A 22,339-nucleotide genomic window follows, 5' to 3' on the forward strand; every position below is an offset into this window, starting at 1 on the left:
CAACAAGCAACAGTGGCAAGAAAAAACTCCCCTTTAACAGGAAGAAACCTTGAGCAGGACCAGACTCATATAGGGGGGGTCCTCCTGCTGATGGCTGGCTGGGTAGAGAGAGAGGAGAGGGGGGAGGACAGGTAGAGGAGAGAATAGGCAGAGATCATAGAGATACATTAATAATACAAGCTGCTGGTATAAGAGTAGAGTGGGTCAGCAGGGTCGAAGGTCAGTAGGCCAACATACAGCTATAAAGGCGGCTAGACCTGTAGATGGATACAGAGAGAGAGGATGACAAGAAATAACATCATCACTGATCTACTCAGAGAGGACATGGATCACTTCCCTCTTTTAATTATGGAGGAGATACCAGGTTCATCAGACACAATTAGCACGAAGCAAATGCAAGATGTGACAAAAGAAGCCAGAGAGGCCACAGAGTGAAGCAGGGAAGCCCCTCCATGTTTAAAATGATTCAAACCCTTCTTTGACAGCGTGACAGCCGCTCTTTCCTCGCTGGGGAAACACGCGTCGCGATGCTCAAACCTCCACTGGCTTTTCCAAAATATCCAGTAATTACAACCAGCTCCTGATGACACCCTGCTGTCATATGATGTCACTTCCTGTTTCAACTTTCTCCTTTCACGACCAGCACAGTCACACGCTTTAATCCCCCCCCCGCCCACCACCTCCTCATCCTCGGGGAGGAATCCCTCGGAGGGCAACATGGCAACATGGAGCCTTGGGAACAGAACACAGCTGAATATGCATGTGGAACAGCTTTCCACATGCATATTTCCCTGTTACTTTAGATGAAAAATAGGTCTGACAGAAGTTTAGCTCACATAATTCTACCTCATATGTGCCTGTGTTGAAATCTAAAGTCATTGTGTTTGATGATGGCTTTTGTTTCACTTTAGAATTAAATTTATGTTTGAAAATGAGTGTTAATTCATTGGTTATTCTAAAAATCCAGAGCGGTCTCCTCAAGTTATGTTTATATCATATTAAAATTAGCAAATTATTTCAGGAAGGACCCCCCCCACCACCACCACCACCCACACACACACGAGGGTGATGGAGAGGCAGAAATCCACCTCCTTCACTGTCCTCTTTATTTTCTTCTGGGATGTTGGTTTAATTTTCCACCAGAAAAGAAACGGATCCACTAATTGAAACACGTCAGTCGACAGGTTTAAAAATAACTTAAGCTCATTAAAGCGCAGCAGCAAATTTAAATGTCTGGCACAAATATGTTCATACACTTCCAAAAGACTTAAAATTTCCATTCTGGGTATGATGGAGTGGCATCTCAGTGAGGAAGTGCTGCTGGGACCTTTTTTTCCATGGTGAATCACTAAATGTAGTTATTTTCAACTCCCCAAAGTCCCTTCAGGATTGTGGAGAATGTGATCCATTTTACTTTAATAAATAAATAAATACTTCAGATCAAAGTAGAATTAGCCAATGATCACTTAGGGATGAAGTCTAGTAAGGTCCAGTTTACCTTTTATATAGGAACTAGTCTATTAACTAACCAGAACACACCAACAGTACATGTTTAAAATACCTTAAAGAATGCATTGATAATCTATAACCGTGTGAGATTTGTCAGTTTTCTTCAATATCAGTTCGTGAGTTGAGCGCTTCTGCCCCCTAGTGGCCAAATGAAGAACACGATAAAGCCACATACTAAATGCATCTCATTCTTTTCTCTTTACTCCTTTATTTCTTTGTGCACTGCACATGATCATTATGTACATACTGTAAATGGTAACCAGAAACCAAAAGGAGCACGAAAACAATTTTTACAGTTTAGCAATACTTGAACAGCATTCAGGCAAACACTTACAGCATACATACATACATAACGTCTGCATCCAAATCAGACTCTGACTCATACGACGGCGTCACACAACACACATCCATTGACTACAATATAGAGGTTAGCTTTTAAACATAGCTATGTGACTGCAGAGAGGGGGCTGAGTCAGCGAGGGAGCTACTCAAAGTCCAATCACATGTCAGGCCTCAGTGTAAATACACATATCTAGTATACTACACCCTGTCTGTTAAGTCACCAAAGGAAACAGCAGCCTTTAGATCAGAGCTGTCAGGGCCAGTTCCTTTGTAATCACATGCTTGATTTCTTCATCAATTAAAAAGCCTCAACAAGGGAATGATCATGATGTGCAAGCACAGGAAAGAAATGCTCATAGTGAACGGGGATTTAAAAAATAACGGTCTAAGATTGGAGAGAGACTGAGAGTATAGTGCAGGAAACAATTATCTGTCCCATTTGCATTTGTTGAAAGCAGAAGTTTAAACTAAAAGTAAGAGCCCTCGCATTGAGAGCTCCATAGGTAACAGGAAAATGGAAGATGGACGATCATGAAACCATGAAAGAAAACATTTTGCAACTGCATTTTGAATTTTTTCCTCACAGATGTAATTTTGGGGATATGACACAAATCTGTGAAGATTCAAACAAGGTTGGAGGTGAAAATCTATTATAGGGAAACACCGTATTCTGTTCTGCTACACCCGACTGTTGATATGAAATGAGTTCACATACATGATGATGTGAAATATGTGCAGCATCTGAGCAGAATTAAGGTAAAAACAGAGGGAAACAGGAACAAACAGGGATTCTCACACATTTCATCTTACAGAAATGCATTTAGAGAAAAGTGCCATCCTGGTTAACTCTACCCTACATTCTTTTATAAATTGGCCCATGTGTGCTGTTGGTTTCAATGTAAAATGCAGCAGGATCTTATAAAAAACAATTAAAAAAAGACACTTAAAATAAAAAAGAGCACTCTTAAAGCCGTGGAGTCGGGCTGGCGGGTTGTGCTTTCGCAGAGCTCCTCTGCTGAATGAGTGAGTGTTGAGAAGAGTGAAGCAGAAATGCATGTCAATCCTACTCAGTTCATCTTATTGCTTTTACCTGGTTTCACTTCAGAAAACCGCCTGCAGAAAAAGGCTGTTCGCAGTCAGAATCATCATTCACAATCAATGGTTACATGCTCACATTAGTAGACAAGCTTAAAGTGGCTTCACAACCTCTTTGCATTACCCACATTTATCAAATTAAACACTGTTGATGTATTAAATGTCTACTTTTGTTGTACTTTTTCAGCCTCCTGCTAGTCGTGTCAGAGTTTCTTCTTTTTACTCATCGACACATTTTCTCTTATCTTCAGTGTCATTTGACTGCAACTTTTTTTTCTTTATTTAAATCAAGTATTTGTTTGTTTTTCCAGACTCCCCAGCAACATCTGCTTTGATAAGAGGGATGGTTCAGGGCTAAGATCACACGACAAGGAGGATAGAGTTGCACCATGATAGTTAAACAGTATTGAGTAGTCCTTCCACGCAGACGTTTCAGGGTGATGAGGATGTCTGCTTATCAAAGGTGGGGGTCACACTTGATCTGATGACGGCGACGTCCTCCCCTCACTCACTTCCTCTCTCTCTCTCATATTCAGTAAAGTGGTTTTTGTCCTTGGCTTTCAAATTCTGACCAGGCATCATTGAGTTCCATGAAAATCATCTTGGCGTATTGTTCGTAGGGCTTCCCTGTGGCCTGCCAACAAAAAAACACGCTTAAAACAGTCTTATAAAATGCAATATAATGTTTAGATGACTGAACCGGTCCTGGGGTGACCTTTGACTGCTCCTGGGAGTGTGTTTGTGCTCCTGCTCTGATAAAAGGGGATGAGTAAAAGGAAGGTTTTCTGTCCACACATGCACACCAGTGAGCTCAGAGTCTGCATCCACTGACCGTAGACTAAAAAAACGCTGGTTTGGAGACAGAAACCACGGGTAAGACTGATTTGCAGGTCCTCCTAATTTGTTTTCTGGACATTGTTCGCTCTCTTTAACGCAGGAATGTACTTCCTTCTGGACTGATGCTTAAATTCGAATGACACAACCTCTAGCTTCTTTATTATTTTAATCTCAGTCAAAGATTTTGTGGCTCCTTGGCTCTCTAAAATGCCTTTGATCCTATATTTACTAATCCTGGTCTTGGTGGAGTCCACAGTGGGAGGTCCCCACATCACAGCGCCCGACGTTCGCATAGACGACGTCAATCTTTTTCTGAACATGGCGTGGCAAGTGGCCGGCCACATAAACCCAAACTCCAGCTGTTATGTCTGTGGACTCATGCCCAGCACTGCAGGAGAAGGATTGCCTCTCATGGCCCTGCCAGCGTCGGACTGCGACACGTGCCACCTGATGCATGTTCCCTTCTCTCAGACTTACTCTCACACAGAGTGCTCCAAATTGTCCAAAATGAGGTCCCTCAATTGTTCAGGAGGACATTCCAACTGCAACAGATGCCTCCAGATACCCAAGCCCGTCCCTGTAGCTGTGAATCCTCAGCCGTTCCCATGGTGTCTCCAGAACGACGGCGAGATGTTTGTCGGACACTCTGATTGTCTTCGGACTTTCAGGTCAGACGCGCGTTTTACCAGAATGGACTTCAATCCTCTGAACTCGGCACCTCAGGACTGTGTGGAAGCTGCAGGAGAGGTGAGGCTTAGTGCTCTAGCTCACCATACTGCCGAATGCTCCATCTCCTCCCCAGTGGGAATGTACTGGGTGTGTGGGAACCTTGCATACCCTTATCTTCCCGTGAACTACAATGGACGCTGCGGCTTGGCCTACATCATCCCGGCTATGAGAGTGGCTCACTCCTTGCCACAGAAAGCTCCTCGCAAAAGGGCGAGGCGAGGAACTTTGGACACCTTTGGGACCCATCATCAAACACCGTTCAAGAACGCCCTGGGAGCCCTTCTTCCTTTCTATGGGGTCATGGCTTCACTGGACCAAATCGCTGATCTGTCACACGCAATTGAAGTTATAGCGAATGAAACCAGTCGCGCCCTCACACTGATCTCGAGTGAACTCGCCTCTGTTAGACTTTTAGCTTTACAAAACAGAGCAGCGCTGGATTTTCTTTTAGCAGCCCAGGGAGGAACTTGTGCTGTCATCGGTTCTGAATGTTGCACCTTTGTACCTGATTACAACGCTACGATCAATGAGATCGTCTCTCACCTCCTTGAGACCGGGCAATCTGTTCACCAGGACAGCAGCTCTTTATCAGACTGGCTGGGTTCTATGGTAAAATCTCTGGGTTATCCCATGTTTACAGTGATCTTAGTTTTGATTGCTGTCGTTATTGTCCTGTCTTTGCTCCTCTCCTGTGTAAAAAAGTTCCTGTGCAGCTGTTAAGCATTTATAAATGTTTAGTAAAATACATTGCCATAACATTTTCAACACATTTTCTTTTTCCTTTTTGTCGTCCACTTTGTGCAGTACACATTTTGGACACTGGGTGGCAGTTACCCACTTTTGCTGCTAATAAAGTTGTAATAAAAGTCTGGAGTCTATGCCAGTTTATACTTGTAAATAATTGTAAATTATTTGGGGACTTCATTTTGCTCACCTTATCAGGGTGGACGACCAGGACTGCTTTGCGGTACACCTTCTTGACCTGTTCTGGTGTGACCAGGTCAGCCATGCCCACGGGTTTCCAGCGCGTCTCTCCCTCCCACAGGACAGTATGCATGGTGGACAGCAGAGCACGGATGTTACGCTCCTTCCCCTCGATCCAGTCCAGAATCTACATTACAAACAGGGAGGAAGAACCAAAGAGAAAAACAGTTATGCTCCGATGCATGAACTAAAAAGATAGAATCAGATTACATGTTACATCAGCGTACGACAATATAATACACGCTAATCATATTGCAAATGAGAAATGTTTAGAGTTCCCTGCCTTTATTTTCTCAGGGTCCATCTCTTTGGCCAGCTCTTCCTTCCTCATCTCTGCTATAGTTCTGGGCCCTTTTTTGTCTTTGGTTCCTGAAAAACCCTGACCAGACAGCAGGTCGTCGAAGTTGGCATCTGAGGCCTTGGGTTTACAACCTGTTACAGAGCGAAGAAAACACAAAATGAGTTTCACATCCTGCCCTCGTGCTGTAGTTACTGATGGCTCTCTAAACTTCGACACAATCTAAAGGAAACAGCCATCCAATGTGATTCATCCTCTCCTGCTCACCCATGCCAGCCTGTGCTTTGTTCCCTGTGCTGGGTGAGCCCCCTCCCATTGCAGAGAAGCTGACATTGTAGTTGGGTCGATTCTGGGGGGAATTGTGAGACATGGGGGTGTGGCTGGGGCTGGGTTTTGGCTGGGGAGGAGTGCCCTGTCCTTGGGGTGCCCATCCTCCACCACTGCCAGGACCTGGCTGCCATGAGGGAAAGCCAGCAGTATGCTGGGGGGATGCAGGAGGCCGCGATGGGGAGCCCATGGGAGGCATGAAAGGGGTGGGCCCAGTAGGAGTGGTGGGTTTGCTGGAGAATCCTGAACCTGCTGAAGAAAATTAAAAATCTTCATTAAGAGCGTAGAGGTGAGAATAAGGAAGTGGGTGCGTGTCTTAAAATTGACCTCCGAAGCTTCCCCCGAGGTTGCCGATGTCTGCAAATGGGTCCAGCGTGTTTGGTTTGACGGAGTGAGTGGGGGTGCTGTGCACTGAGCCGGTGGGGCTTGTCGTGGCCGACCGGCTGCCCACACCAAAACCAGCTCCTGGAAACAATCAGAAAATGAAACAAGGCTCCATTCAGACAAATATAAAGTATTAGTGTCAGGCGTTGTTATTCAGGTCTGTGACCTCCCATTTTTATTTCATGACAGTGGGTTACATTGCCAGCTCGCACCTGTGCTCGTGGTTGCAGGTCTGTTCCAGTCCCATCCTCCCATTGGATTCTGCTGTTGAATGTTGACAGTGGGGGTGGTGGTGGGTACTGGGGAACTCCGGCCTGTTCAGCAAAGAGAGGGAATATCAACTATAGGCTGCAAATGCATTTTCTGCTTTTACTGATGAGCTTTAAAAGGCTGGGACATTTTATAGTCTTGATATGGATCTGCTTTAACAAAGCCTTCCGCACAACAGCGATGAACACTTAAAAACAGCAAATCACGTTTAAATTAATGACAGAATTTGCACTGGAGGTGGAATCCCGCAAATTAGACAAACTGCAAACACTCATCATACAACAGGCCAAACACTTCATGCGCAAAATAGACAACAGTGAAGGAATCTACACAGGAAAACCTTTGTGTGGGTAAGCTGAGCAGAAAGATTCGATGCATGATCAAATGTGCATTTCTAGGCTAATGCTCGGCAGCTGACTCGCATGCGTCAGCGTGCCTTACCCCGATGCTGGGCCCACTGCCTCCAAAATGTGCATGTGTGAAGCAGAGCCAGAGGGTCACTTCTTACCGAAGCTTGCAGGCTGCAGAGTGGGGGATGGAGAGCGAGCAGCATGCAGGAAGGGGTCTGTCTGCACCACGTTACCTGGTCCGAGGAAAGAACCCATCACGTCCTGAGGCTTGGGCATGGGCCCTGCTCCAAAAGGATCAAAGGCTGAGGAAAACGGACATTTCAGGATCATTTACCAGCATTTTATTGTTGTGGTGGAAATAATTACAAGTTATACAGGTATCATTAAAACGAATACAATTACAGAGTTTGTAATGTGTCTCACCTGGTGGTGCAGGAGATGGGCAGGGTGAGGCGGTGTTTGGGGCGACTTTATGTGGCGTGGACTGGGCAGACGACGCCCCACTGGTGGGCTGGGGTGGCCCTCCAAACAAGTCCCCAAGGAGGTCAGTGGTTGTGGCTGCAGGCGGTTGAGATGAAGGACACGGGCAGCTAATTCCACCCCCATCGAGGCCAAGAAGGTCCACTTCCTCCGGAGGTTCCTGTGCTGCTGGCTTTGCAGTGGGTGGGTCGGGTTTTTGGGGGGCTGTGCCGGCATTGGTCCGCTGATGTGACAGGGAGAGCATCTCATCGTCGGAGGGCTCGCTCTCTTCACGGTGGCCATCATGACCTCCGTGTGGCCGGCTTGGCTCTGCAGAGATAGAAATAGAAGAAGAGAAAAGGCAACTGAGCTGGAGATGGTGCAGAAAAGCAAAATATGAGAATTAAATAAAAATGAGCTACAGATAAGCTACAGAAAGCACAGACTAGTGTCCCCTGTTACGGCGCTCTCTGCTACCTGTACTCTGTGCTGCAGTTTAGAATTATTTTGAGTGACTATTTATTGCAAAAAATTCAATGCACAGGGAAAAGAAGAAGCACATTTAATGAAGGAACAGGGAGCACATTTATGACTACAGACCTCTGCTGCTATTAACCTGGAGCAATATTTAAATTTAGTAATCATTGGGTTTTTTTATGTTTTAACTATTCTAAAACATGTCTACTTATTGGAAAATTCTACAATCTACCAAACTGAAATAACGTCGGGCATGATGGGGGTTTCTTTCAGTTAAATCATCCATGAATTGAAGGGAATTTCCAATTACAGACAGTGATTTTGATGATTGAATTGAAGCAAACCCCCTCTGGACTACTGTCACTGCACTGAACAGCTTCTCTCATGGCTCTGTGGCGTCCTCTACTCTCTTACCCTCCAAGTCCAATCCTTCCATCTCATCTTGCAGGGACAAAAATGAGAGTTCATTAGTGGTTTTCACATGAATGAAAACTCCCGTAAAGCTGTTTATATCCTGCACACAACAGTGTACCATCCACCAGATCTACTATATATAAGCGAAAATGACTTCATGATTTAATTGTATACTGTATCTGTTTGCTAAACTTGGTTTTGAAATTCCATCAACAAAACTATAGCATATTAATGACAATGCACAGAAATGACACATGAAATTAATAAAATAATAGGTGAATATGATACATAAAAGGTAATAATCTTCATACTTCAATAACTAAATGCACCCATTTTTCTTACTAATTTGAAAAGTAACAGTAGGAACACTTGTATCAAATAATGAGGGATCCTTTGATTATCCATTTGTAGTGAGACAGTCTGTTCCTCAATCTACCATCTTTGGTTCAAAAGCAGTAAAAAACCTTTGAATTCAAGACTTGGATTGGACAAATTAAGACAGATTGCACACATGCTGATGGTCTATCAAGGATTTAACCTTATGTGATAATGGTGTGAATCAAACCAGTTTCTCAATCAATCAATTAATCAATCAAACCCAGATTTATCAATCTCCAAGATATTAATAAACACTGTACCAGCAATAGCCAGAGCGTCTTGATGTTCTTTATGGCAGGAAAACAGCACGGTGGGACTGAGATCTTTGCAAGGGAACTGCTCCCAAGGTGGCGTCAGGTCTTTCTGTTTGTCCACCCCCTCCACCTCCACATCCAGTATCACATGGAAAAGCTGAGGATATTTATCAGGAGAGTCGCAAGCATCCAGCTCTGGCCTGAGGGGAAAGATTATAAATATATGATGGGAAAATCTGCATTTTGAGGCTGCCTTCACATAAGAGATTAACTTACTGGTTGAACTTTAACATGGTGGTACCAGGGGCAATGAAACCAGTGTGGAACTGGATCTGGAAAATCTGTGTGTTGGTCACCTAAAAGCATAACAAATTAAAGCTACAATATAAGCACAGAATAAGGAAACGTGTTTCACAAAATGATATGAAAAATTGTGCCAAAATGTGTTTTCCACAAAGCTGAAAGGAACATAATGAATATCAGACTGGATCTTATTCCAGGAACTTCGACTGTAGGTTTTGGACTAGGATTTTATTTATTTTTAAAGAGTAATTGCAAGAATCTGTTGCCTAATTGTCATTTTTACAGTATTTTATCAATGATATCATGATGACTTGCTTGTATGATGCTTTATTAGTATAGTCTGCAAACCTCTTGTTGACCTCTTGTTTACTGGATAAAGGTTAATAGTGAATGGAAGACATAGAGATAGATGTGTAGGATAAATTCAGATCGATGCTGGATGCTAGAACACCCGGGTACCACAACCCCCCCACCCACAGAATAAATCACACAAACTTTACCTTGGCCTGGAGGCGCCCTCCAATGGTCGACCTCATGTGGTAAACAGAAACAGCGACGTCTCCTTGCACGCTCACGCCCAGAGGGAAAACCACCTTACCCTCCTGGATCCGGTGTTCTCTGGAGAACATTCAGTTGATTTAGCTGATGGGATGTGGCCAAATCTGCTTCAGTGTCCACACTTTAACCAGCCCACCTCATCCTCTCGTACTCCTGTGCGGTGGTGAAGATCTTTGTCTCGCCGATGAGGATGTCGCAGAACGGACGACAGCCGCTGCGCTGCTTATTGAAGCAGGGGATGGGACTCATGGTGAGGGCTTTGATCACCAAGGGCTTGGAATGGGGTAAACTGGGCTTCTCTGACACCATGCTACACACATAGCCTATGTACCTGCACAGGTAGAAGGAAAGCACTGCTGTTGTGTCACTTCACATACACTCCTGATCTTTTACTCTATTACTCTGCATTTAAAAACGCATCTTTCCTCTCATGGCTATCAAACGTCCTCAACTTCTTATGAGAGTTTGGCTAAATTTTGTACTTAGAGCAGAAGGACTATTAAATTACTGAAGCCAAATACAGAAGGTCTAAACATCTTACTACTGTTGATGGTGTTTGTATGTCTCACAAGAACCAACGCTGCCATACGTACCTGCGGTGTGAGGGCCAGAGCCCAGAGCCTGGTCTCTTTGCACTGAGCAGCTGCATGGCCGGGATGGGGTTGTTGAAGAGGTGGCAGAAGCAAAACATGGCACAAACCAAAACACCCGAAGGAGCTCGGCTGTCCTAAACACCCAAGACAAAGAAAATGATGAATGCCTTTATAGTAATAGAATTCATTCAGTGTTTAAGAGAAAACTATATTTAGAAGAAAATAAGTTTCCTGAAAGTTATATAAGAAGATAACTCGCCAAGTCCCAGGCCGACCACAGGAGTTTAGCAATAACAAAACCAACACATGTATGTGCACGGCTCTGACCAACTTTGATCAAGTCAAGCATTTTTAACAAATTAGCTACAGTTTTATGACACCATAGCTATTAACCAAGCTGAATTTTGTATGAGTGTTTTCTCTTACTGAGCAGGTGATGACGCAGACGTTTTTGGGATTCTGTTTGAGCCAATTGTGCATGTTCTTACACACAGCAAACAGGTTGTGAAGGCTGGGAGCCTGACGAGAAGGCCAGTTGCATTCTGACACCTGGGACATGAAAAAAGGGAAAAGTGAGGAAAAACGGCACGACAGAGGGCGGAAAGGACAGTTAAGGCAGAAGAAAAGAGACAGAGAAATGATGGAGCTTCGGAACAACACAGCACCAGGGCAACAAAAGTGTTGCCATGAAGAATAATCAGCATTTTCACACAAGCGGAACAAGGCCCACCATGCACATAGTAAGTGAAACCAAAGGGTGTCAGTGTTTCACCAACAGAGAGCCCCGATGAGTCCTCATCCAAATTAATTCTTATGGCTGAGTTGCAATTCAGATGGGATGATTGGATTAAGCAGATTAGCTGCAGCTGGTGTGACAGAGTTGGCATAAAATGTTGCTTTATCTATCTCCCAAAGTCTCTCAAAGACAGAAGCAAACTTATAATCCAAATAAAAAGCGCTCTGTCTCTACAATGTTGGACATTAGTATTTAGTCTATTCATCTTCATATGGTGAAGAAGGAAGAATGAAACTAAAATATCTATCATCTGTTGTCAGATGCTTTATCCACATCTGCAGCCACTCCTCAGTTTTTCACTCCCTCCTTGGAATGAAGTCATCGTCCAGTAGTGGCTCCATCTGTGGCCTCAGGGGGCTGAAGAGAACTCACCCTGTTGGAGAACTTGGCGCCGCGGTAGTTGCGCTGTGATAGGTTGAAGACGGTGTAGTGGTCAGCGTGCCGACTGTCGAGGAAGGAGCGAACATCCTCCACGTGGTTCTGGTAACCGATCTGCACTGACTCCGCTGGGTAGGTCATCACTGGGAAAAGCAAATTCAGCTGCTAAATGAGGGGTTTCATTGTGTTTCCAGCTTTCAGAGTCTGATGCTTGTTTTGGTCGATACAGACAAATGTTGCCTGTAAAAAACACTTTCAGATATTTTGGACTAGATCAAACCTAAACAGGCTAAAATATATCCAATTCCAGGCATGGTTACCTATGATCCGTGATGTGATGTAGGCAATGTCCAGCTCCCCTTTAGTGTACCTGTAACAAAGAACCAAATAGCCAAAGGTCGATCAACATGTTGCTTTTCAGGTTCTTGTATTTAAGACAAACCAGGCTTTACATCACTTTATATGATATCAAACCATGAATGAAACATGTGTACTGCAAATACCATACATGCAGTCCTTCCTGGTGAAGGACACAAATGGCCGCACTCTCCTAAAATACAACTTCATGGACGGATCTTAAATCTAAAGCTTTCACCCGACAGTATGACAGCCTGGCAACCTGCTTTAAGTATCACGCGAAACACTTTAGCAGGCTAATGTGCATCCGATTGAGTCGAGCTGTTGCGACTGAGAAAATCCCTGGAGCAGGGCTGATCTGGGGCTTCTCTGCGTGCTCACGGAGGAGCGCCATATGGCCCTGATGGAACTGTAGACCCGGTTATGTAATGCTGTGCTACTCAACTAGTCTACTTTAGAGTAACAGGAGGTTAAATGTGTCCTGAGGCGTAGTTAGTATTCAGTATTACACATAAAACATACACTACAAGCCTCCACTAAAACTGAAGAAAGACAAATTGTTGACTAGGGTTAGGTGAATTTGTCCAGTGTTTGGGAAGATCTGGTCCACGTGACCTCTAAATCTGGGGTTGCTTCATTCCCAAAATAGTACTTTGTCTATTATAGGCAGAAGCAGGTCAGATTTAAAAAGTAGAGGCCCACCCCCAAGAAGGACATCAGTGAGACGTCACTGACAAATCTCATGACTGGAACTGAATTCTGATCATACTATAAGACAATAATAGAAAAGGCAGGCTGGTCACTTTAAATGCTGTTGTCTCAATTAGAGTTGAACTAGAGGAGGAGAGAGGAGATTCTGGCAGAGAATTTCTGTTTATTATTATTAAAATAGGAAAAATGAACACAGGGATGATGTAAAATAAGCGGTTTTGAATCTTTTGCCACTTGACATGCACATGCATCTTCACAACAGATTTCAGTTAAAGCACCGATTGAATGCGGTCTCCAGCTGGTATTTGAGGTATATTTAGCTCTCTGCATGAGGATACGTAGCAGCACGGAAAGAACAGACGCACAAACAGCACCAGGTTGTCTGCTGATGGTTCATCAGGTTTTTACCCGTTTGAGACTAAAAATTAAAGGTTAAAAGCCAATTTTAGGGCAGATCATATCAGTACATGCTCTAGCTAAGGTTCCTGTGATCCTCCTCCACACACACACACACACAAAGAGTCTAAGTGGGTTTAAAACCATTCTACCACATCTGCAGTGTGATCTACTAACTTAGCAATGCCAGAATTTACTGTTGCTGCGTCTCTAATCCAATCAAAACTAACCAAAGCGAGCCTGAATGAGGAGTGCAAAGACAGAGAACATGCAGACCAAGTCAGAGGCGTTCAGCAGAGCAGCATGACTGGGGGATGCTGGACAAGAAGTGGGACAGTAAGTCTAAAGCAGGGTTGTTTGGCCTCTAACAAGCCAACACCACCAGAGACAGAGCAGCACACACACTGTTTTTCCCACAAAAACTTGACTCCAAGCTGCTCTTTATAATTCAGCAGATACCAATCAAGTGAAGCTGGAAGTGTTTAAAGGCTGCCTGGTGTTCCTCACAGCGGTTTGCCTTACAGCTCAGGAGCATCTCTATTCAAGTCTTCAGTGTCTGCTGTTTCTAACAGCTTCTAACAGTCACATTAAAATTCTTTTAAACTATCCCAGAAGTTGCCCAAAGTGCTGCAAACTACTTTATATGCACTTTTAATGGGTTTGATTTTGCAGCCTGTTAGTCTGGCACTGTGTGAAAACAAAAATATGACTTTAGCATTCTGAAAAAAGATATTCCTTCCATAAAATAAAATACCGCATCCCAGGATTACAGTACAAACTATGCAGCAGTCTTCCCCACACTGGGCGAGAGAAGCTGATTATAATGGGACAGAGAGGCTAAAGTAACCATTATTAATTCGACTACCCACTATAATGCATAGTAATGCTGTTGCTGCACAACACTGGAAGAGTCCAACCGGCTGGATAAAGGGGGGAGAGGCAAAATGCACTGGTTACAGTGGGATAACTTTTTCTAACATTTATAATCAAATACTTTCCAAATCCAATGAAGTAGATTTGGTAAATTCTCCACAGCGTTCTATCCACCCAACACACCAGTACACAAAGAATGCCGGTGAAATGAAGCCTCCTGTATCAGCGCAGAACTGGTCATTTGGCACTTTAACTCTCCATGAATAATTCAACCACAGGAGAGAAGCGATAGATGAGAGGAGAGTGGGAAGCCGGAGTGAGGGAGCGACTTTAAGGGAGACGAGGCTCTTGGCCAAAGGGAGGAAAAACACGGGGGAGGAATCATCACAATCAAACTTGCTGAGTCAATAGTGAGAGAGAAACTGTGTCTGCATGTGTGTGCGTGTGCTCCCGGTGGTACAAAAGCGCCTTTGTGCTGCCCGGTGCAGATGCCTGTGCACCAACACAGAGCGGCCGTGCCAGACTCTGCTGCCTCCCCCGCTGTCCTCTGCCCTAAAGAATCATTTTAAATCCCATCGATCACCGCGAACAACGTTCAAGGCAAATGAGATCAGCAAGTGTAACATACTTTTAAACATTACTCAAGCTTTCATTCCCGGACACTATAAGTTGGGGCCGATCATTCTGACGTTACGGGCCTCAAAATGGACATAGACCTCTCGAATGTAAGACCTTTTCTGAGGAGACCAACATTACGTTCAACATTCCCTGGAATTTAAAGAAAAGAGAAAATAAAGACAACATATGGGCTTGTGGGAGCGTTCCTGGCGGCATCCAGAATAAAACCAGCGATACTTACGTGGCTACTTGATTCATAACCTTGTTGGAGGTGTCCATCAGGGTGTCCTTCAAGTTATCTTTAAAGTTGCTGAAGAATTTGCCGGCTCCTCCCTTGACCATATCGAACAGCCCTCCTCCGTAGCCAGCGTCCATGTCTGTGGTCAGAGGACATTGAGCCAGTCAGAATCAGGATGGAAACACAGCACACACATTTCAACACACCTGCTCAACAAACCTGAATATATGAACTGGACAAATGTGATCTTCTATTACCAAATGTGTCCGATTTGTGATGCCTGTTTGAGTAACCAGGCAACAATTAAGCGCACACCATCTGGAGCCGTGATGCCATGTCTGAGTCAGCATCCCAATGGTGATGGGGGAACCGTTCTCCTCTTGCTCTCTGTCTGCATATACATGTTATGCTACTGCATAAGCAACAGAACTTGACACAAGTTCAAAAATTAAAGGGATTTTTCATCATTCGTCCAGCTCGAGGCATCTCAGAGGATCAAAAACTCATATCCACGCAAAACTAACCCTGGAGACAAGAAACGATCATATCACTCTACTCAGTTATTGCCTTATTGACAATGTTCAAGTGCTTCTTTGAGGCTCAGAGAAGAAAAACTAATGGCAAATAACTAAAAACCGAAAAACCTAAGCCTCCGCACACACAACGGGCACCACACACCCACAACAAATCAGCGAAATATAACAAACTGTATGAAAGTCCAATCTTCATTCAGTAGACAAACAAAAGGTGGACATTTCCAGCCTGTCTGTTCAGGTTTTTATCTCCACACCGACACTCTTGTATGTGTCACACAGCTTTACTGCAGAAGCACTTTAAGGGTCTCAACACTTACCAGTCTCAGCTAGCAACAGAATACTCAGAACACAGACCACTACGCAGCATATTGGGCCTTACCCCCAAAACTACCTTCAGTTTGTTACCGTATATTGTCTGTCTTGTATCCAACTGGCCTCTTTAGTTTCTCATAGACGTTTCACTTATCCAAGAAGTTCCTTCAGTTCTAACTCAACTGGTGAGAATCCCAGAGTGGTAGACACTGTTAATCCTGCTTCTTTTGCTTTTTAAATGGAGGACGTCCAACAAAAACAAGCAGATATATTGTGCGCTGATACATGGTTATATATGACAGGTTGCTTTGTGAACAAAGTATTCGGATTTGATGGAGTCCTTTGATCTTTTGAAGATCAGGGGTCAAGGAAAGTAAAGAACGCCGGCTGTATGTCCCTCCTTGGCGGAGGGGATGACAGATGTATAACACGTGTCACATGTCAGATGTGGAAGTGACGTACAGATCTTGCAGATATGCTGCACCATATTGTAATACCTGGAAATCGGTGTTGAGAGCAGTGAAATGAAGCTTTTGCCATTCTGGGAGACCATGTGAACATCCTAAGGTGCAGATTTCTGCTCTCATCCTTTTATGAGCATGTCTGCATCATGTCCCTCACATTATCTTTCCTAATCATTCTTCACCAACTTCCAAGCTTTGACCTTTCCAAGGCGGTGTCAGTCAAGACAGAAACCATCTGTTTAATTAACTGTCAGCAAAGGGATTTGTTAAGAGTGAGATTGCCTTCATAACAACGCTGAATGGTTTGGTCCATATTTAGCTTATTTTTCTCAAAGATTACCTGGAAGCTTGGAAGGGAGTGTTAGCATGATATTTGAACGCTATTGAGCAGTTCTTTAAACCCTTTATTCTCATGCTATGGTTTATTTAAGATTGTTACAGAGACTGAATAAATGCTGATGTTAGTGGTTGTATGATTGTGAGGTTAAACTCATGCTTACAGACCCTGAACGTTAAACTAATGATTTAGACAGATCAGCATCAGAGGTGAACTTTCCAGGAAGTACTACAAGATATAAGAGAATAAAGAAATATTCACTAAATTTCAAGTCCACATTTTGTGTTTATTTGAGTTTCTTGCCTGTTCTCAGATCTTTTATTAAATGCCAGTCAGCCAGGCAAATAGACAATATTCAAAACATCTGCTCGTCAATAAAAATTATCTATTGATCAATTACCCATTCCCATGTCGTACACAAGGTTTCTGTGCAGGTTACTGTGAAGCCAACATCTAACTCTAGGTCTGAGATTGTCTGTGCCTGTGAACAGGTGCATGTAGGAGCGCAGGCTGAGATACTGAGACAGAGAGAGACCAGAGGAGGCTCTGGCATGTGCTCCATCAGGTGACCAACAGCAGAGGAAACTAGAAAATGTATTTGGAGAGTGAAGGCATCTGCCAAGGAGGTCATTTCCCCAGATATCGTGACAGTCAGCAGTTCTAATACAAGGCTGAAGGCTGCTCTATGATCAAAAGCCCATTGGCTTTGATCTTTGGAAGATCAAAGGTCAAACTCCCTCAGAACATCGCCAATTTAATCAGCTTTTCCTTGGTCCAATTTCAACATTTCATTAAAATCTGTGCATAACTTGAGGTTTTTTGCTAACAAACGTCGGCTGTCACATGACCTCCTCGGAGGTTCCGTGTCGTGGGTCTGAGCTGCAGGTCCCTTTCCCCAGGCAGATGATGCAGAGACACAAAGACAGTAAACACCAGCACTCCCACCATGCCAGACACACCAGACATCTGATACTGCAGCCCATCCCCCCCCCCCATCTTTGCATCATCAGTCCCAATCCCCTTTCCTCAATGACCCATCCAGGATCCTTTTGTTCCTCACCAGTTTATCTCCAGAGGTTAGCTGCTTCCACACTGCAGCGAGGCGAAGACAACGTTCCTGAAAAGACTATAGATTCCACAGTCGCTTTAAATATTCACCTTTGCTATTTTCTGATGTAACGGCAATAGTTGTTATAGCAACTGTATTGCACATTTCTGATTAAAGAGGAAGTCACAGACTGCAGCTACTGTTTGCCTTCGTGGATGAAACTTTTCTAAAACGGAGCCCTTTAACCAACGACGGTAATGACCAATGACTGATTAGGACTGAATGGTTTTGAGGAATTCTCATCAGAGTATTGACGAAGAAATAAAAAGGCATTTTATCAGTCAAATCTGGTTCATAATCCATAATGAATGACCAGTTAGTTGAAACTAAGCATTATTTTCTGTTTCTTCCGTCTCAAACTGAAGCAGGATTTAGACTGACTAAAGCAATAATCCAGGGATTATATTAGTGACGTTTATTACCCTTCACATACTATATTTACATGCACAGGTTTAGGGAGCGTTCGTATGCTCTACTTTATGAAGTAGGACAATATAACATGCAGTTTATTTCACAGAATGGCATCACCCCATGTCTTAATCTATATTGGTCCAGTTTGAGGGCGTATGTGGGGGGATAACCAGGACTAGGAGACCGTGTCCACGGTCCAAGGAGTCCTACCTGAGCTGTCCATGGTGCTGTAGTTGTCCTCTCTCAGCGGGCCTGCCTTCTGTCCGAGTGTGGCCGCGATGGAGCCTGCGAGTGTGCCGTTGCCGCCGCTGCTGCTCCCTCTGCCGACACCGAAGCTATCTCCGCCGCTATCGACCAGCTGCAAACATTCGTAGCCATCGTAAGTGCTCTTTTTCTTGTAGGCCCCCAGCAAGCTCATACCCGCACAAGGAATCAGAGACAAAACACGTCCCAAACGCGTGTGCAGTCGCCGGGCTACGCCGCGCAGCCGTCGCCGCTGCTGCACCGCATGTCTGTGGAGGAGAGGACAGCTGGTCTCCCCCGTCCTCTCTCTCTTTCTCTCTCACTCTCTTCCTCTCTCTCCCTTTCTCAGCAGACACGATCGACGCCTCTGCTGTCGCTGCTGCTGCACCGAGAAATCCCACAATCCTCTTGTAGGACCAAGAACACCACGTTTGCCTCTTTACATGAGCGTTAAAGCGCCAGTTCACAATATCCGCGAGTAGCTTCTGCTTGAATGGAACAGAAAATTTCATTTTGCTTTTTATAATTTTGTACGATTCCAGCGAATAAGAAAAGATCATTTATCTCTCCGCATCCTTCCTTCCGGGATTACATTTTCTCAATTGATGAGAGACAGTGTCTCCTTTTTTGACCCTTTTCCAGACACTAATTTAGGGCACATTATGAGTTTATTCATTATGAGAATTTAAATAAGAGGACTTGACATCCCCTGACATCATCTTGATAATCCAACACTTTATTTCAGATCCAGATTTTTTATTTGGCTCTAATCTTTGGGTAATGATCTGGACCCATGCAGCACAAAATGATGCCATGCTTCTTTCTTTGCTCTTGTACCCTGGCAACGGAACTTCAGCATGGTGCCGAAAAGAGGACACGAGCCTGGGAAACTCTTTTAGAGGGGGAAACCAAAGCTCAAAGCACAGCAGGAATGGAATGTCCCAACGGGAGGTGCATCGATCCCACATAACCGGATGCAGAGTGCTACCCCTTTATTGTGGAAACAGAGCTTCCTGTCCTCTGGCTCCTAAACAGGCCTGCCAATATTTACGCTTCAAAAGCCTTCCGAGTGGGACAAAAGGTGCAGGAAGGACATTTCAACAGCAGTAGCAGATATAACAGTAGCAGATGCATTCATGCAAATAGTTTTTTTTCTCTCTCTCTTTTTAAGCTCATTCTTGCAACTCTATACTGGGCATCATTTGTCAATCTATAGTTTAAAATATTAATTTAAAATGTTATGATTACATTCATTTGCTCACTGCTGTTTGTACTGAAGAAACAAGGTGCTCTACGGAATTCTAACCCTGACATGATTATTTGCAGTATATTTTTAAACTGAAAGAATGGTGAGGGGGTTATGACCTATTCTGGCGTCCACCACTAGAGGGCAGACAAGATTTCTTGGCCGAACTTCAGGAGATCCATCCCTGAACCCTGAAATGTCTGTCAAGAATTTAAAATCCACATTTAGTTCAGTTTAACCTCATTGGGGGATTATGACAAATATGGGAAGCCGCCCATCAACAAAAAAACCTCTAACTGTAGCTCTGACACAGTTATTGTGATTTGAACAGAACAATGGGATAAAAGAGGCGTTCATGACCCAGATGCACTTCAACAGATGTGCCACATCTCCCGATAGTTTGTGGTTCCAGTTCTAAAATTATTTATAATAAAATACTTTCCAATTCCAGCAACTATTCATGGTGAATAGTTTGTGTAATATTCCCAATGTCAGACCATTGAAATCAGCAGATCTAAGAGGTTTAGTTCAGTTCGGTCTCAGTGAGATGTGGGAGATTGTGACATGAAGGAAGCTGTTAGTCAACGGAAGGGAAACGACCAATCAAGCTTCACTCGTCCCAAGATTGAGGGTTAATAATTATCCTCATAATGGTTAAAGCAGAATCCAGGAATGTGCTGGATCAGCTGCAGCTCAAATGACTTGAATGTGTGACATCACGTAATATGATCGTTCATGCTCGCTGCTACACTAGCATAACTTGATGAGTTCTGTGAAGGGGTTTCCAAGTCCTTTGTGGATTTGTGAGACCGTTGGTGCAAATTAGCTACAACATCACAGAGTAAGGTGTGACTTTGGATTTAAGATGACAAAAATAGACAAGGAGATGAAAAGATGAGAAATATGACTGTCAAACATGCTCCTATCTGTAAGTCAGCCCTGTCCACGCCCACTTCTGCAGCAGCAGACAGAAGATTAATAGGATCTGACATTATTTTCACTTTGAAACAGATTTCTATTTTGAAATTAAGCCAGGAGTTCTGGTTGGGACACTTCCCTTGGCAATCAAACAAACCGCAAACATCCCTAGTAATAAAATAAAACAGCGCTGTCCATAATTACTCTACGTTGGGTGTTCAGCATGCATATAAAGTCCAGCCATTTTAATTGCGCTGCATTTATAATGCGTGTGCATGATAAATACCAAACTGTTTTATTTATGCAGACCAATAAAAACAAATAAACAGGTCGGGTCAAACGTGCACGTTTTCATGGTTGACACCGTGGACGCGTCCTTGGAAGCACTGTTTCACGCAGGACAGCCTGATGGGTGACAGGCAGGAAACTCGGTTTGCGCCACATGAAACGCGAAACACGTCAGGCCGCTCGTGTGATGTCACGTGTGTGCTGACGTCACCGTCGCTGTTGACAGTGAAGGCTATGGATGATGACGATGGCGATTCTGATGATACCGATGATCGGCACAATGATAACTAGCATGTATCTCAACGGGGCTACAGTAAATATTCTGTGCGCCATTTTTTAAATAAAAAGCTGCCAAGGTGAATTAAATCTGTCCATTCTAACAAACCGTTCACAGAATAAACAAACAGCAGCAGAATATCTCTCAAATTTCCATGTCAATCGAAAGCTCGGAACAAAAATGACCCAATGATGTCATCCTCGATCATCCAAGCGTGCTTGGAGACACGCACGGCGGTTTATCATTTTGCGATTTTAATTGAATTCGTGCTTAAATAAACCTGCCGGGGATAGTGGGGTGGGAGGCTATGGATTTTGAAAGGTAGCTTCAAATTATGTAACCCCGGCACACGGACGCGCACGATGCTCTCTTCTGTCTTATCTCTCTCTCTCTGTTTACTCGCTAGTTTAGTGGTGTTTTAAGGAAGCAGAGAAGAGGAAACACGTCTAGAGAATCACCTGGACCACAAGAAACGGGGGCAAGAATCCTGCAGAACGCATTACCTTTGCGTGCGTTGTCTACCATTCTCCCGGGGGCGCTGTCCTGTGCCGCGGTGGAGATGCGCTCGGAAGCCTCGCTCCTCTCACGCGCCCACCGACCTTTGATTTGTCACCCGCTGAAAGTCAAAGGTCAAACTGCTACACCTGCAAGGACACCCCTCGTCTCATCCACTCAGCCTGACAGTAGTTCTAGAGCACCCGTCATAGTGGCACGATCCTAATCACATTTTGATATGTGAGCAATGGTCCCACGGATGTTGATTTGTAGATCTCTAGATCATGTGGATGAGCTGGAAACCTGCACGAGTGACCGTCTGCTGCCTTAGAAATCTGTACAGGAACGCATCCTGCTGTCAGTCCGGTAAAACCTGGACTGGATTTCAGAGACCGCCTGAACCGGAAACGATTTAGTGTCCTGAAAATGCATCTATTTTTCTGTTTTGGCTTTCACATGTCGACAAAGCAGCGCACAAATAGCAGCGTGTTTTTCTGAATATCCCAACTTCTGCTATAAATTTATATTCTTGAAGATCAGTTTCCAGTAAATGGGATTTGTACAATCCGGACGTGTGTTCCGGATCTGACCGGATGGATGCAAGCAGCATTTGGACAGACATGCATTTAAAAAGACGTGTATGCATACAGGCTGCAGGTGAAACTGTAATCCGTGACAAGCGCTAATCAACAAATCTGAGAGGATTACACAACCTATGGCTATTTACGTATGCACTGCCGGGCTTTTTTCTTTCCATCTGAGTTATTTTTGTTTGA

At 44.0% G+C, this 22,339-nt stretch overlaps 1 protein-coding gene across 6 annotated transcripts; it reads right to left on the reverse strand.

Moving 5' to 3' along the window:
* Positions 1-1,697: 1,697 nt before the first annotated feature.
* On the reverse strand, positions 1,698-21,900 carry dnajc6 (DnaJ (Hsp40) homolog, subfamily C, member 6). 6 transcript variants are annotated; one of them, XM_029828517.1, is made up of 19 exons: positions 21,572-21,900; positions 18,307-18,454; positions 14,932-15,067; positions 12,056-12,105; positions 11,730-11,878; positions 10,988-11,110; positions 10,562-10,695; positions 10,105-10,299; positions 9,911-10,028; positions 9,384-9,463; positions 9,114-9,307; positions 7,549-7,914; positions 7,284-7,427; positions 6,718-6,819; positions 6,449-6,586; positions 6,062-6,373; positions 5,780-5,928; positions 5,447-5,623; positions 3,443-3,580 (listed from the first exon to the last, which is right to left on the reverse strand). In XM_029828517.1, exons 2-19 carry the CDS (start codon positions 18,317-18,319, stop codon positions 3,479-3,481), a joined length of 2,682 nt encoding a protein of 893 aa, XP_029684377.1. In that variant the 5' UTR covers positions 18,320-18,454; positions 21,572-21,900; the 3' UTR covers positions 3,443-3,478. The 6 variants fall into 6 exon arrangements, with proteins under 6 accessions (XP_029684374.1, XP_029684377.1, XP_029684378.1 ...); XM_029828518.1 differs by lacking the exons at positions 18,307-18,454; positions 21,572-21,900 and adding exons at positions 15,148-15,319; positions 15,870-16,015; XM_029828514.1 differs by lacking the exon at positions 21,572-21,900 and having other exon boundaries at positions 1,698-3,580; positions 18,307-18,723.
* Between the last annotated feature and the right edge of the window lie 439 nt (positions 21,901-22,339).

The sequence above is a fragment of the Takifugu rubripes genome, chromosome 20, assembly GCF_901000725.2.
Source record: "Takifugu rubripes chromosome 20, fTakRub1.2, whole genome shotgun sequence".
NCBI classification, from domain to species: Eukaryota; Metazoa; Chordata; class Actinopteri; order Tetraodontiformes; family Tetraodontidae; genus Takifugu; species Takifugu rubripes.